This window comes from Oreochromis niloticus, linkage group LG4 (genome assembly GCF_001858045.2).
Source record: "Oreochromis niloticus isolate F11D_XX linkage group LG4, O_niloticus_UMD_NMBU, whole genome shotgun sequence".
In the NCBI taxonomy this organism is placed as follows: Eukaryota; Metazoa; Chordata; class Actinopteri; order Cichliformes; family Cichlidae; genus Oreochromis; species Oreochromis niloticus.
This window is the reverse complement of record NC_031969.2, coordinates 12,421,697-12,435,700: the sequence shown is the minus strand read 5'-3', so window position 1 is coordinate 12,435,700 and position 14,004 is coordinate 12,421,697. Positions and strand designations below refer to the sequence as shown.

Sequence of the window (14,004 nt, the reverse complement as noted above, 5' to 3'; positions counted from 1 at the left end):
TCAATATTCCTTTGAAACGTTGTTAGGTTTATCTGGCAGCTTTCTGCAATGTCACGAGATCACTGCACTCTATCTTTGTCCTGCTAGGTTCAGATACAGATATGTGAATGTTAATGGCTTCAATCAAATTTAAACAAATGGCTTTTGTCACCTTCTCTTTTACATTTTCACCTTATTTCTGTATCTCTCTCTATCAGGTATATGTACCACGTCTTGACAAAAAACACAACAGTAACAGATCACAACAGGAACCTTCTGGTGGAGACCATCCGCTCGATCACAGAGATCCTCATCTGGGGGGACCAGAATGACAGCTCTGTGTTTGAGTAAGTCCCAGTTCATGTCTTCGTGTGCGATTCATCACTTTTAAGTACAAATATGAAGGTGGCACTCTAATGTGGGAGTCAAAGTGACATCTTACTCTGAACATTAATATCTCAGGTCATTCGAGTACAAGCAAAAATTGCATGTACACAGCACATTTCCTGTGTAATCTGATCTTTTCAAACTAGTACGCACATTATATTTTTCAGACGTATTTTAAAAAAACTTTATGTATGCATTATTGCTAATATCCTTTTTACACTAAAACTGGAGAAGCCAAAAGTGCCAAAAAGAGGGAAAAATGATTTATTCAGTTGATATGCAGTGGCCAATAGTAAACGGAACTAACACTCTCGAACTGATGGGTTTTAGTTAGTTTCTCGGGTTTACACATGACACAGGTTTTGACCAGAAGGTTGACTAAAACTAAACTGAATCTTGCATGTCATTACTTTTGGTTTTATTGTACTGAACCACATCTCATTCTAAGAATAAACGTGGATATGGTTGGTCTGATGATGTCTGTAGATTAGTAGATTTGGATAAAAATGTATTTTTTGTGTACTTTTTCATTTAAAATGCAGATTTATTTAGATGCTATCAAAGTGATGATTTTAAACATTATCCAGTTTCTATGATGCAAAGTACTCCAAGTGTTTACTTCTCTAAAATGGGAACATAATATTAAACAAAAAACTAGTCTGAGATCATTTTTTAAAGGTGAGGTTTGCGGCCTGTAAGTGCAGAAAGTCAGTATATTGCTGCACATAAATTATGATGGTCTAATAGTGTTGAAATATTCTGGAAAGTAAAGTGAGAGTCAGCTGAGATTGATTTGGGTGTATTGAGTAGAACAACTGCGATAAGAACAAGAATTACAATACTGTTCAAAGGTCTTGAGCCACCACTCAGAGGTTGCTCAATTGCACAGTGCTGTAAATCAAGAATACTGTATGAAAATGATAAATAAACACCTACCATGATATTAGTAAGCAGGGTGATGTCTCTCTTTTTTTTAAGAGATGTTGTCCATATTTTGATGGTTGTATGTTATTCAGTCAACTCGAATGAAAATCATTTTATGTGTTTGTGCCTTCTGTCTGTGATCAGTTTCTTCCTGGAGAAGAACATGTTTGCCTTCTTCTTGAACATCCTCCGTCAGAAGTCTGGACGTTATGTGTGTGTCCAGCTCCTCCAGACCCTCAATATACTTTTTGAAAACATTAGTCATGAGACTTCCCTATGTAAGTAGTATTACATCTTTTCCACTTTTGTCTTTTTCTCCTTACCTTTTTTTTTTGCAACTGCCTACTACTTGCCTTGTAAAAACTGTAAAAGCAGTAAAAATCACTAAAGGTATGAAGTTCTGTGAAAATTTTCTTTCATGTGACTATGTTTCTAGCTATTTAGTTTGCGTTGTTAGCTAACTAATCCACAGTTTATCCATACATTAATGTAACTCTATGTACTTTAAATGTATACAGCTAATAATTAAACTGCTAACCATTTCTAATAATATACAACTTTTTATTCACATTTTAAGCAAGCTATTATTTTTCACTTAATGACTTAAACATTTTTTCTGCTAACAAATTAACAGATTTTTGTACCATTAATTAAATACTTGAAATTAACACAATTACAGCTATTAGCCATTGTTTTAGCTAGCTTCTTGAACCCTTTATTCTCTTTTTCAACCACATAAATTTTAATCATGTTTCCATTTCTTTTACCTTGTGTTTTCTAGTACTACAGTTTATGTCCAGTTGCTAATAAACCAAGGCTATACTATGTACTTTCGTTCTCTGTCTGTTAAGCAGTAAGTGGTTCATTGTTTGGCTAGTTGCACTGAAACGGGATAATCCACATGTTAGCTGCAATATCCAGGTTTATAAAGCACTTTGTAAATGATGTATGTGTGGAGGAGAGTCTGTTTTTCCCCGGTGGCTGGTGGTTTACTGGACCGACAAGCTGGAGTCAAAAACCCAATAAACCCTTTGATATACAATAAAATAGTCTCTCTTTTCCTAAGCACACCTAAACAGTTTGCAACATATCAGGTTACCACATGCACATCACACTTACAAACATAAAAAATTTTCTTACTCATGCATGATCTGGAATTCCTTCAGCACGTTTGCAGGAAAAATAGGTTGATGTGTGCAATGGACAAAAAAAAAAAATTATCGCATAAAATAGTGCTGATTGCACTTTGCAAACTGCTTTGCCAGTTGATCGCGTGGCTCGGTGCATTCAGCCTGTCAAGGAAAATAAGAGCTTCTAACTCCAGTTTGTCGAGCTGGTGATTCAAACTGACTGTCCTTCACACTGGTTTCAAGTGCTTTACAAACCTGATTATTACAGCTAATGTGTGGATTATCCCATTTCAGTGCAACTAACCAAATAATGAAGAACCACTTGCAGCTAAAGAGACAGACAGTGAAAGTGGACAGGATATCCTTGAAATGTTAACATGAAACTCATTGCTGCTGCGAGGGGCAGTACAAAAGTGATCCCTTTAGACTGATTTTCAGGTTTAGTCTCCTTATATTCCACTGAGGTATCGTTTCTATTACTGGTTAGCTAACATAAACTAATATAAGTCTGTAAATGGCACACAATGGTACTAAACAAGTTCTAAAAACTTTAACTTTCAGTACTTATTTCTTAAATCCAACTTCACAGACAGTCTTAAAACTGTGTCAGTTTTTGAGAGCAAGGCTCCATGGTGTAAATTAGCTTTTAAACATGTAGTGTCCACTTTAAGAGTGCATGGAAATAATTATGTAAATATTTTGTGTTTTGTAAGCTAAGCATTGCAACACTACCCTTTTTATTTTATTTAAATAAACAATACATACCAGACTGCTGCAATTTTTCATTGTTACTGGGGAACCAAAATCTTAGTAGATTATATACTGTCCATTTTAAAATGGGTTGTTATAAATATAAACTAAAGTTGGTATTTCAGCAAGGTGTTGCAGTCACCACAAGAGCTTTACCTCACCTTTGCTCCAATAACAGTGAAAGAAAACCTAAAATTAATCAGTCCAGCTTCAGCTTTTAACACTGTTATTTTCTGTAAATGCTAAGCTATTAGATAAATTGCATGACAGTCTGGAGGCCTAATAAAGCCATCTTTTCTCTGTACCCTAAACTTGTCGCCTCCTTTCTCATTACAGATTATCTCTTATCAAACAACCACGTCAACTCCATTATTGTCCACAAGTTTGACTTCTCGGATGAGGAGATCATGGCTTATTATATCTCCTTCCTTAAGACCCTGTCACTCAAACTTAACAACCACACCGTGCACTTCTTCTATAATGAGGTAAGGCCACTGGGTGGGGGTGGGGGGTGATGATTTGTGAGAGGGCAAAGATAGGCTAACAAAACATGGAGGACCTTCCGCTCAGTGTCTGCATATCTTATCTTTATGAGAGATAAGAGGGAGGGAAGGAAGTGGTGAAACATGAGAGACTAAGGATGGAAGCAGTGTGTAATGAAGCAAATTTGTAATATCAGCCAATTGTCTGAAACTGCAAATGACAAAACTGTTGAATTTTTTTACCCCTCAGTAAGTAATTTTAAGGAATACATATAATACTTTATCTAATTTACTACATACATGCAGTTGTTTTAATATGAAATTATATACAAATAGTGCTTGGGTGACAGTTGTGCAAACTTCAGTTCACCTCCTTATTGTCAACTTTGTCATTACATTTGGCCATTTTTCAAAAGGAGTTGTAGTACTGAGTTCTTGTTGCCCTGCTGTAGGCATACTTTTCATTGTGTGAACTCAGGGCAGAGAGTAGCATGCGGCAACACCAGCAGGCCGAGCAGGCTGTTTCTACATGTGCAGTGTTGTTTTTGTGGTTTAATGAGGAAGCTGTAGACTGCACAGGAAAAAATAAGGCATCTAAGTGGTTCTTTTGTATGTCTATATAGTCACAATTACTGCACAACACTTGCACTTGTGCCTGTGTTGATTTTGTTATTCACAATCCTTAGAAATGAAATGCCTTCAATTAAACAAATAAAAACACCTAAAGTAAGTTTCAGTCTGGAACCGCATTTGTCACATGTATTTTCTGCCAGTAAAGCTTATCAGTGTGCTTATCCCAACATGCAGATTAGCAGCAGAACATAGAAAGAGAGCTTCTGCTAATCAGCAGCACATTTTCTCTGTCAAAATACTGGCTTCCTGTGTAGATGCATTGATTTAGGAGATACTGCACACAGCAAATAACTGTATTTTTAGAACGTGGCACAAACACATAATTTCTTGGGCTTGTTTCTAAATCTGTTTTTCTATATGATACATATTGTGTGTGTTTGTGTGTTATTTGTTTGCAAATGAGGTTTTAGATTTTATTAATTAATTTGTGATGTTGTTAACCTCTGATGTTTCAGCAGTATCTATAGTCTTTCCATTGGCCTCTTTGTGCTGGGGAAAGTTATTGGTGTACTGTCGATGGTAGCGTTACCCCTGAAGCCAAAACCAGACCTGTTGTGTAGATCTGAGAACATTTATCTGTCTTTTTAAGTTAACTATTAAATTTTTGTTTTAATTTGTGTGTTAAAAACCAACTTGACACATTATTGGACTAAAGTCTAATATATTTTTTGATATAAAAATAATTAAAACCTTTTTTAAGCAATTTATATTATTATATGTTATATAAATATTTTAAATTAATCTATTAGTTTGATTATCATTATTATTCATATTTTGGAGTCTTAGCTATGTAGTCTATTCTCCTGCAGATGGCGCCGTTTGATAACTGCTCAACTTTCCTCCTTCTCAGAGCTACACAAAACAAAAACTAGTGCACAAAATCGGTTTGGGTTTGGTGTCAGGCTCAGAACTCCTCATTTGCTGTGACTTCTGGGTGACTGTTTAAATGCTTGACTCGCAGCTATGACTGCCTGGAGGTCACAGCAACTGAGGAATGGTCGGGTGGAGGATCGGGCACTGGCACAGAGAGAGATAACAGTAGTATCCAGAGTTATCAGGTTGTTGTTCAGAATTGCTAAGTGGAGCGTGCTGGTATGTTGAGACGTGTTGAGCTTCTAAAATCTTATTATGGTTAGAAGAAGAAGTCCCTGCTGTTAAGCTCATTATGCTCAGAATTAAGTACATTGGTTTGCTCAAATTTCTTGTAGGAACTGTTACGCCAGTACTAGAATTTTATAGTTAAAAGATGAAAACTTGAAAAGTTAATGGCAAAACAAACAACACTGCAATGCCCACAAGATTATTATGAGTCTAGCAGTATGTGAGGTGGTCCAGGGGTTATACTACGAGGACGTTTGACACAGCTGGGCTTTGTTTAGCTTAGCTGGCTTGACAAAACCTAAAACACCAGTTGGACATAACTGGTATCACAACGGTGGTTATCAGGTTTCCCTGTTAAGCTGGGTTCTCTGGTCAAGGCTCTGTGCACGCTCATATAAAAAGGAGCGTTCCACATGTCATGTGACCCTTTTTTCACACATGAGTGCCACCTCTTCCAATCAGACATTGTCAAAGTAAAGAAAAAATAAAAGCCTTTCAACAGTGTTGCAAAAGGCCAAGAGATTAATCCTGAAGAAAATCATTAATCTGAAGAGCACACATGGCAATAAAATAAACATTTTAATTTGAATTTTATCACTGAGTGCACTCTCTGCAGTGCTGTTTATTTCTAAGTTGACAGCTGCACATTAGAGCTCTGAAACTTTAATGTATAATTGTATCCAGTTTAAACGTTACTGTCAGACTGCCTAATAAAGGAGACATAGAAATCGCTTTAGATTGTGAGCACATCAAAGTCAAATTAATTTTAACTTTAATGTGTGTACTGTGTTCTGGTAGCTCCAATTCCAGCTGTTACTAAGCAGAAAATTAGAATCAAGGATACTAAGATTTAAAAAAATATTTTCCAAACCCCCAAATTTATACAAATTGGTTTTAGTGATTTTCAGCTTAACAATTTGCATATATGAAACATATTGCTGCAGCAAAGAATCTATAAAAAAAAGTGGTTCTTCCAGCCAGTTTATAAAACAAAACTCAGCATAAGCATAATTTACCAAAGTGATTTAGCCAGGGGGAAAGAGAGCCACTTACATGACACAGAAAGCTCTTGATTTTAGAATCAACATAGCTCACTAACTCACTAATCTAGCTTTGTAGATGACCCCTCTGAACTTTAGTTGAGGACTAGTTATTTACTAAACATACTGTAATTCTCAATCTCAAAAAACCTGTATATTGTATTTTTTAAAGTATTTTCTCATTAAAACAACAGTAATGTAATAAGATTACTGCTCCTGTTAAGTTTTAAGCTTCAAAATTCAGCACTCTTGTCTCCTTTAGCAGCTTTCTTTCTCTCTCTGTGGTCATTTGCATCCTGAGCAAAATGGTGCAGTGCCTTGTCTTGCTCACCAGCGTCCACTCTCTGTCTCCCACACACAGCACACTAATGACTTTGCCCTGTACACCGAGGCCATTAAGTTTTTCAACCACCCTGAAAGCATGGTCCGCATCGCAGTCCGAACCATCACACTCAACGTCTACAAAGGTGAGTGCCGTGAATACGCACGTGCACACGCTGCTTACATCCACACACTCTCACGGGATGCTGGGACCGCCCACCGCCTTTCTCTGTTCTTCCCTCTTCTTGCTGCTGCTTCTGGTGCATGAGCATGACTGACAGGTAACACTGTAACAAATACACACTAAAAAGCAGTCTGGCAAATTTTCTTTCTTTTAATGTTTTGTTGCTTATTTAGGGTCAACATGCAACCCCCAGTTGCAAAAAATTGGGGCCAAGGAGTAAAATGTTGGTAACACTGAAAGCATTGATTTGCAGATCTCATAAACCAATAATTATGTTCTAACACTAATGGCAGCAACATGTTTCAAAATATGGGGCAGAGCCATGTTTACCACTATATAGCATAATCTCTCCTTTAACAACAGTCTATAAACATCTGGGAACTGAGGAGACCAGCTGCTGGACCTTTCTGAGAGTACCGTTCAATTCTTGTCTGACATAGAGTTTGAGTTGCTCAGCAATCCTGGGTATTTTACATTTCGATTTGTCTGACCACAAAAAAAGTCTTTCACTTTGTCTCAGTGCAGCTAAGAGCTTTGGCAGCATTTCTGTATCATATCTGTTCATATTTGGTTTCTTCTTTGCGTGATAGAACTTTAACCCACATTTTTGGATGGCACTGTGAACTGTGTTCACAGACAGTGACTTTTGGAAGCCTTCCTGAGGCCAGAATTATGCCTGTTTTTAATAGAGCACTGACTGAGAGCCCTGAGATCACGGGCATCGAATTCAGAGTTTTGGCCTTGGCGTTCACACACAAAGATTTCTCCAGATTTTCTGAATCTTCTGATATTATGTGCTGTAGATGATGAAATATTCAAAGACTAATGTTCCATTGAGGAATATCCTCAATGTTCCATTGAGGAACATTACTCTAAAATTGTTCAAAAAATTTGTTAACAAGGGTTTTTTTTGTTTTGCTTTTTTCTTGTGCACATTATTAACTCTAAACTGTTGCTGATTAACCTAATTAGTTGCAAAATGTTCTTTCTTTGTAGCACCAATTACTCTCCCAGCTTCTTACCTCCTCCCCTCTCCTCCCCTCTTCAAACATTTTTGATATCTGTTGCTGCCATCAAATTAAACATTATTCAGTCCTTTTCATGAGAGTTAAACTTTCCGGTTTTAGTGTTCCGGTTGAATCTGTCTTCAACTGTGAATAAAATAAGATTGGATTTATAAGGTTTGCAAATCACTGCATTCTGTTTTTATTTAAATTTTGTACATCATCCAAATCTTTTTGTAAATGTAGATGCACATCAAGGTCTGGATATATTATATATATGCATTAGGTTATATGCATTAGCCTTTTTAGGAGAATTACTCATTACAAGATTTTGTTCAAGCGATGTTGTTATCTATAACCATGACATGCATTTACTTTTTATAGAATTCTAACTGGATATGATAATATGAATATTATAACTTTTTATCCTGACTTGCAAACTAAAACTATTTATCCTTAACATTTTTAAGATTCTCGTGTTATTCTTTATAGTCCCTGGAAAGCTAATTGGATGCTTTTACACTTAGGATTTAATTAAAAATAAACAAGAAGCTATACATTTTGATGTACAAATTTAAATTCGACAAAATAGCAGACTTGTTGTAGTTTGTTTTGGGGGGTTTTTTTGTTCTAAAAAAATTTCCTGAGGTGGCAACTCACAGGGTTAAAGTTCACGATAAGTCATGGTAGTATAAACTTTACAATCACCATACTGTAAAGAGACTCTTCAGTCCACACAATCCAGCACCATGCACAGTTAGGTGTTGAAATCCCTTCACCTGTAGCGCTGTCATGCTGGGGGCTGCAGGTCTTTCAGAAAGACTACAGAAACTAGTAGCAGTCTGAACATCGACACCTTTCCAGCGGCTTATTCAGGAGCAGTGTTTCTCCTTCCTGCCGTCAATGTGCGCTCCTTGTGCGTCCAAGCTGTCCGCATTTCATTGCAGGGGAAGTGGGTATTGCCTTGTATGGTTTTGGCTTCTCTGTACATGTCATGCTTATTGTCACCTTAAATAAAACAGCTGCTCAGTGTAAAGGCTATAAAGTCTCACAAGCTGTAGCTTTGTGTCCGTCTCGTCCCGCATGTAACACTTTGTTCTGTACAACATGGCTTTCTTCCGCCGTCCATAACATCCTGATTCTATAACTCCCAAAGGTACCGTTAGCACAACTTGTTTGGACAGTATAAGAACAAAAGTCATTTATGAATTATTGTAGTATTATGGGGGATGTGTCATTGCTAAACCGACCACGGGCTATGCTTTAATAAGGAATCTTTGAAAGAGGAAGCATCATTTTAATGCAGCAACTCTGACTTCAAGTCTGTGAGAATTGTCATGGGACCACCCACAACATCTGAATTTTAGACTGCTTACTACACTTGTGCATAATAATAATTTAATTGTGGAAAACCCTTTGCTGATTTAAATGTTTTAATGAGTTGGATTTTCAGAGTATCACAACACTAAAAATATTGCAGTGAAGGTTACTTCGTATTGATGCTCCTTAATGATTCCTTGGGACATGCCTTGCAACAGATGGCCACCTGAAAAAGGACTTAATTCAAAACCCAAAGCATTCAGTCATTGTGTAGAGTCAAGTTTTCTTATTGTGCTGATTTTTCAAGTAATGTAACTGCTCTTTTTGGGGGTGGGGGCTGCTTGTTTCAGTGTCTGCTGTTCAAATATTCCTCCATAAAATCCCAAAACAAGTTTTAAATATGTACATTACATATCCAACTCCTTTTCCAGGTGTGCCCTTGCTATTTTTTTAATAAATGTTTGCGAGGTCGTTCCCAGCCTCCACCCCTCCACAGTCGCCCCTTTACTCACATTGAACCTATGTCTGTTTCCCCCCTCTCCCTCTTCAACAACCACTCTTCCTCTTTTTGTCTCTCCCCTCCCTCTTCCTCCTCTTTCTGCGCGTCCCATCTGCCTAACTCCAGTTTCATGTAAGTTGGTTCCATTCATTCAGTCTTTTTCTCAGGGCTTGGTATCCTGTTCAGTTTCTTTACAATTACTCTTCTTCATGTGTTGAATGGTGCCAAGACACCTCAGCTCTAAAGTGTGTTAACTTAGTCTGGGGGGTTTTGGGGAAGCTTTAACATGAATTGTTACCCAGCCCTGCTTGCTCCAAATGGTGTATTTCTTCTATATGTATGGGGTATTAGCATCATCACAATTCTTTTCAATCATTCAGTATCATCCACTTCATTCATGCAGTAAAAAAACAATCTCATTTTGGTTCTTGGGTTTGTTGTTCCACCGACCTAATTTTCAGCTAAGCCCCACATGTTGGTATTCATTTTGGTGATGGGCTCAACAGTTTTGATCACTGTGGTTATTTAGTCAGTGTCGCCCTATCCATTGTGTAATTCATGAATTTAATTTGGCTGCTCATGCATTACTTGTCTCACTTTGACCTGTGTGGATTGGAAGTATAATAACCATGTGGTTTTATTTGCATTTTGATTTTCCATGAAAAAGTGTTACTATAATGCGACTGTTGGTGTTTACTACAGGATGTTGCTTTTGTCATTCAGCTAAGTTGACACTTTAAGAACATTTACTTCTGTGTTTCTTTGATTGTCTGTACTTTCTGTTTTCCCCTGAAATACCCTGTATGTTAAAGTGAAGCCGGTTCTTACTTCAGATTAAATTAACAAAAAAAACAAAAACAACAAAAAAAAGATGTCTATTATTGGGGGAGTTCAGTGTAACAGTGCTTGTTAAAGTTCTGCAGTTAGACCCATAAGCATCAGAAACCATATTGACTTGACCTCAGCTCTTCTCTTCTTCGGGGTCATCTCTTTGTTACCCTTTCACCAGAGTGGGGCAGTAAAACTCCGGCTGACCTCTGGGGGACAAATTTACATTGCACAAAAAACTCATGTCGAACGGCACTCTTCCACCGATAACCGCTCTTTGGTCTCTTCCGTTTGACAGAAGTTTTGGTGTGATGTTTATCAGAAAGCTGAAACAGTACTTCCAAAAAGTGATCTAAAAAGGCAGCCACAAGCGATGATCTTAAATAAGAGAACAGCCAAATTGATCAGATTTTTTTTAACAAGTTTTTTTCTAAATAAGCAGAGCTGCAGAACTTTTGATTGCATTGTCAGGTTTTAAAAAAAGATTTTCACCTTCCAGTTAACTGTGAACAAATTCACTTTGTTCTGTGTATATTTGCCCCAAATAAAATCTGTGCTCTAACACTGAAAGGCTTGCAGTATAATAGAAATAAAAATTAATACAGCAATAGGACAGATAGTTTATTTTCTAGTAATCTTCCCCAAGACATGGCTTACCCTCAATCTAATCTGACTGCAAGCAGTGCAGTGGTTAAAGACTGACCGATTTATCAATAGAAGTTATTTGATGATCCAGAAGTATCAGCATTTTTAATGACCGATAAATTCATGTTTAAGTAGTAAAGACAGAGGAGAAATACTTTTCAGGCATGCTTTCAGCATTGATGTTGCATAGTTTGGCCACCAGAGGGCACTCTGCAACCTGCCTCTTGACAAAACACATAAACAAATGATCCAAGTAGAATATAAACAACTTAAATGATTCTTTACTAATAACAAATGTTTAGGAAACTCTTTCTGATTTGTTTGGCTGGAAGAAATAAAATATCAGCAAATATCAGTGTCTGTATTGGTCTTAAAAATATCGGTGGCTAATAATCCTTGAGCTGCCTTTCTCTAAGCAGAGGTTAGGAGCAAGCCAAAGAGGTCAAGCCCATTCTTCAAAGATTTTTTCCTCTTCTTTAAATTTGCAGGCCTCAGTTGAATGGCATTACTTAAAGCAGTAAATCAGACTGTGCACCCTTTTGGTGCACACTTCCCAATATGTAAACACACCTAATGTGTGAAAACTGCTCTTACTGGCCACCTCTCAAGAGGGTGCATCTGGAAAGCTCACGCCACAAGCTTGGGTTAAACGGAGCAAAAACTGACTGGCAAAGCATTTTATTCTTGACTAATTAACATATAAAAGGAAAATTCATCTGGCTTTATTGATAGTGGATTGACAATTTGTGTCCTTATTTTGACCCTTTGGGTATTTTTTTTTAATTATTACTTTTTTTGTCTTTTAGTAAGATCATCCTTTATTTTAATATGCTTTTAAATGTGTATAATTATCTGGTTATATTCTGGTAATTCTAAGGGATCACAAGCTTTGTGTACACATGAATGAGTCTTTGTATTTGTGGAACTGACCTTGGTAATAACTCTCCATGCCTCTACTCTCTCTAGTGGACAACCAGCACATGCTGCACTACATTCGAGATAAGACAGCGGTCCCATATTTCAGTAACTTGGTCTGGTTTATCGGCAGTCACGTCATCGAACTAGACAAGTGTGTACAGACAGATGAAGAGTAAGTGTTTTTCTCACTGTAGCCTCTAGATGTCAGGAGTGTCCTTGTTTGAAGCCTTGATCTGGCTCATGCTTATTATTCTATGTTATATATATTTATTTATTTTCTGTCTCTCATTGCTGTGTCTTAGACATAAAAACAGGGGGAAGCTAAGTGACCTGGTAGCAGAGCACCTTGACCACCTCCACTACCTAAATGATATCCTCATCATCAACTGTGAATTCCTTAATGATGTTTTAACCGACCACCTCCTCAACCGTCTCTTTCTGCCACTCTATGTTTACTCTTTGGTCAGTCCTGAGACGGTACGTTACCCTGAAGTGCATTTCTGAATACATCTGGTTAGACTGGTGTTCACAGGTTCAAAGCTGAGGCGTGTGTTGTGTTAAAGTGGTTTCCTCCATTCATTTCACACATGCAGTGTAGCATGGTTCTGTTCCTAAGCTAATTATGAAGTTGAATCGTTTACCTTTTCATCCTCGCACTTCTTTTAATAAAGCAACAGTACGAATTCAGAAAAATGTCCAGTTTGCAGTAGTAGGTTTTTTTCCTTAGCTTGATTAATGACTAACTAGTGGTTTTGCTTGATCACCTCAGAAAAACTATGAGTTAGAAGTTACGGTTAGGTATTTGCCAGTTTGTGCAGGTGGTGCTGTGTGGGTGACTTAGAGGTTACCACTAGGTTTTGAGTTCAAACCATTCAGGGGCCTTTCCATGTGGAGTTTGCATGCTCTTCTGTGCCTGCATGTGATTTGGTAAAATCTTAAATTATCCCAGTAATACTATATATATCACAATATAGTGCGTTTCTATAAATTCAGTGAATAGTTATGTAATTACTGCATGAAAAGTACTATTTCTTTTTTTATATTTAAAGTAAATAATCAAAAATGAAATAAATATGGGCCTTATGTGGCATTATCCCGTAGTGCAGGGGTGGGGAACTCCAGGCCTCAAGGGCCGGTGTCCTGCAGGTTTTAGATGTGTCCTTGGTCCAACACAGCTAATTTAAATGTATAGATTACCTCCTCAACATGTCTTGAAGCTTTGCAGAGGTCTGGTAATGAACTAATCATCTGATTCAAGTGTGTTGACCCAAGGTGATATCTAAAACCTGCAGGACAGGTTTCCCACCCCTTTCATAGTTACACACTAGATGACCATACACAACTTCACTCTTCACTCTGGCTATCATTACTGCTCCTGTATGGTTGTCGGAAAACTCGACTCGAATGCAGAGTGTCCAAGCACACTGTTAAGTTCATGCAGAGACGTGTGGTTCTGCTCGTCTACATATCTTTTGCATAGTATGCTACATTGCAGACACTCCTAATATAAATGAGGCAACTCGGCTTGTGTGAAGTGTTTACAGCTGGGCATCGTATACCTGGGGTCGAGTGTTTTGACCAATGCATGAAGCCATATATATTTATAAATGCAAGTTGTAATGACCAGTTATTTTGATCTTTATTATATGGCGTGCCATAGAGAAAGCCTATTCTTACGTTTGAGTGTAAAGTTTAGTTTGAGTACCTGACAGCTTTTTTTTGCTTCTCATTTATAAACTCTGCACACTATTTGACATGGTGACTATTGCAAATCATCATATAAAGCAATGAAACAATATTGCGGTATGCAACAGCAACATGTTTTGCAACAGCACGTTTCATTATCCAGTGTGTTTTGT

General features: G+C 37.4%; 1 protein-coding gene across 5 annotated transcripts in view; it reads left to right on the top strand.

Annotated features, from left to right (window-relative positions):
* Nucleotides 1-14,004, top strand: part of clec16a (C-type lectin domain containing 16A) — a 54,083-nt gene that overhangs the window by 814 nt on the left and 39,265 nt on the right. For 3 of the 5 annotated variants that reach the window (XM_013277400.3, XM_013277397.3, XM_013277399.3), the window contains exons 2-8: nt 198-326; nt 1,435-1,568; nt 3,507-3,655; nt 6,788-6,893; nt 9,881-9,886; nt 12,194-12,317; nt 12,448-12,622. In XM_013277400.3, the coding sequence (XP_013132854.1) occupies nt 198-326; nt 1,435-1,568; nt 3,507-3,655; nt 6,788-6,893; nt 9,881-9,886; nt 12,194-12,317; nt 12,448-12,622 (823 nt within the window). The remainder of the gene's footprint in view (nt 1-197; nt 327-1,434; nt 1,569-3,506; nt 3,656-6,787; nt 6,894-9,880; nt 9,887-12,193; nt 12,318-12,447; nt 12,623-14,004) is intronic. The other 2 variants (XM_013277398.3, XM_013277401.3) reach the window with 1 other exon arrangement.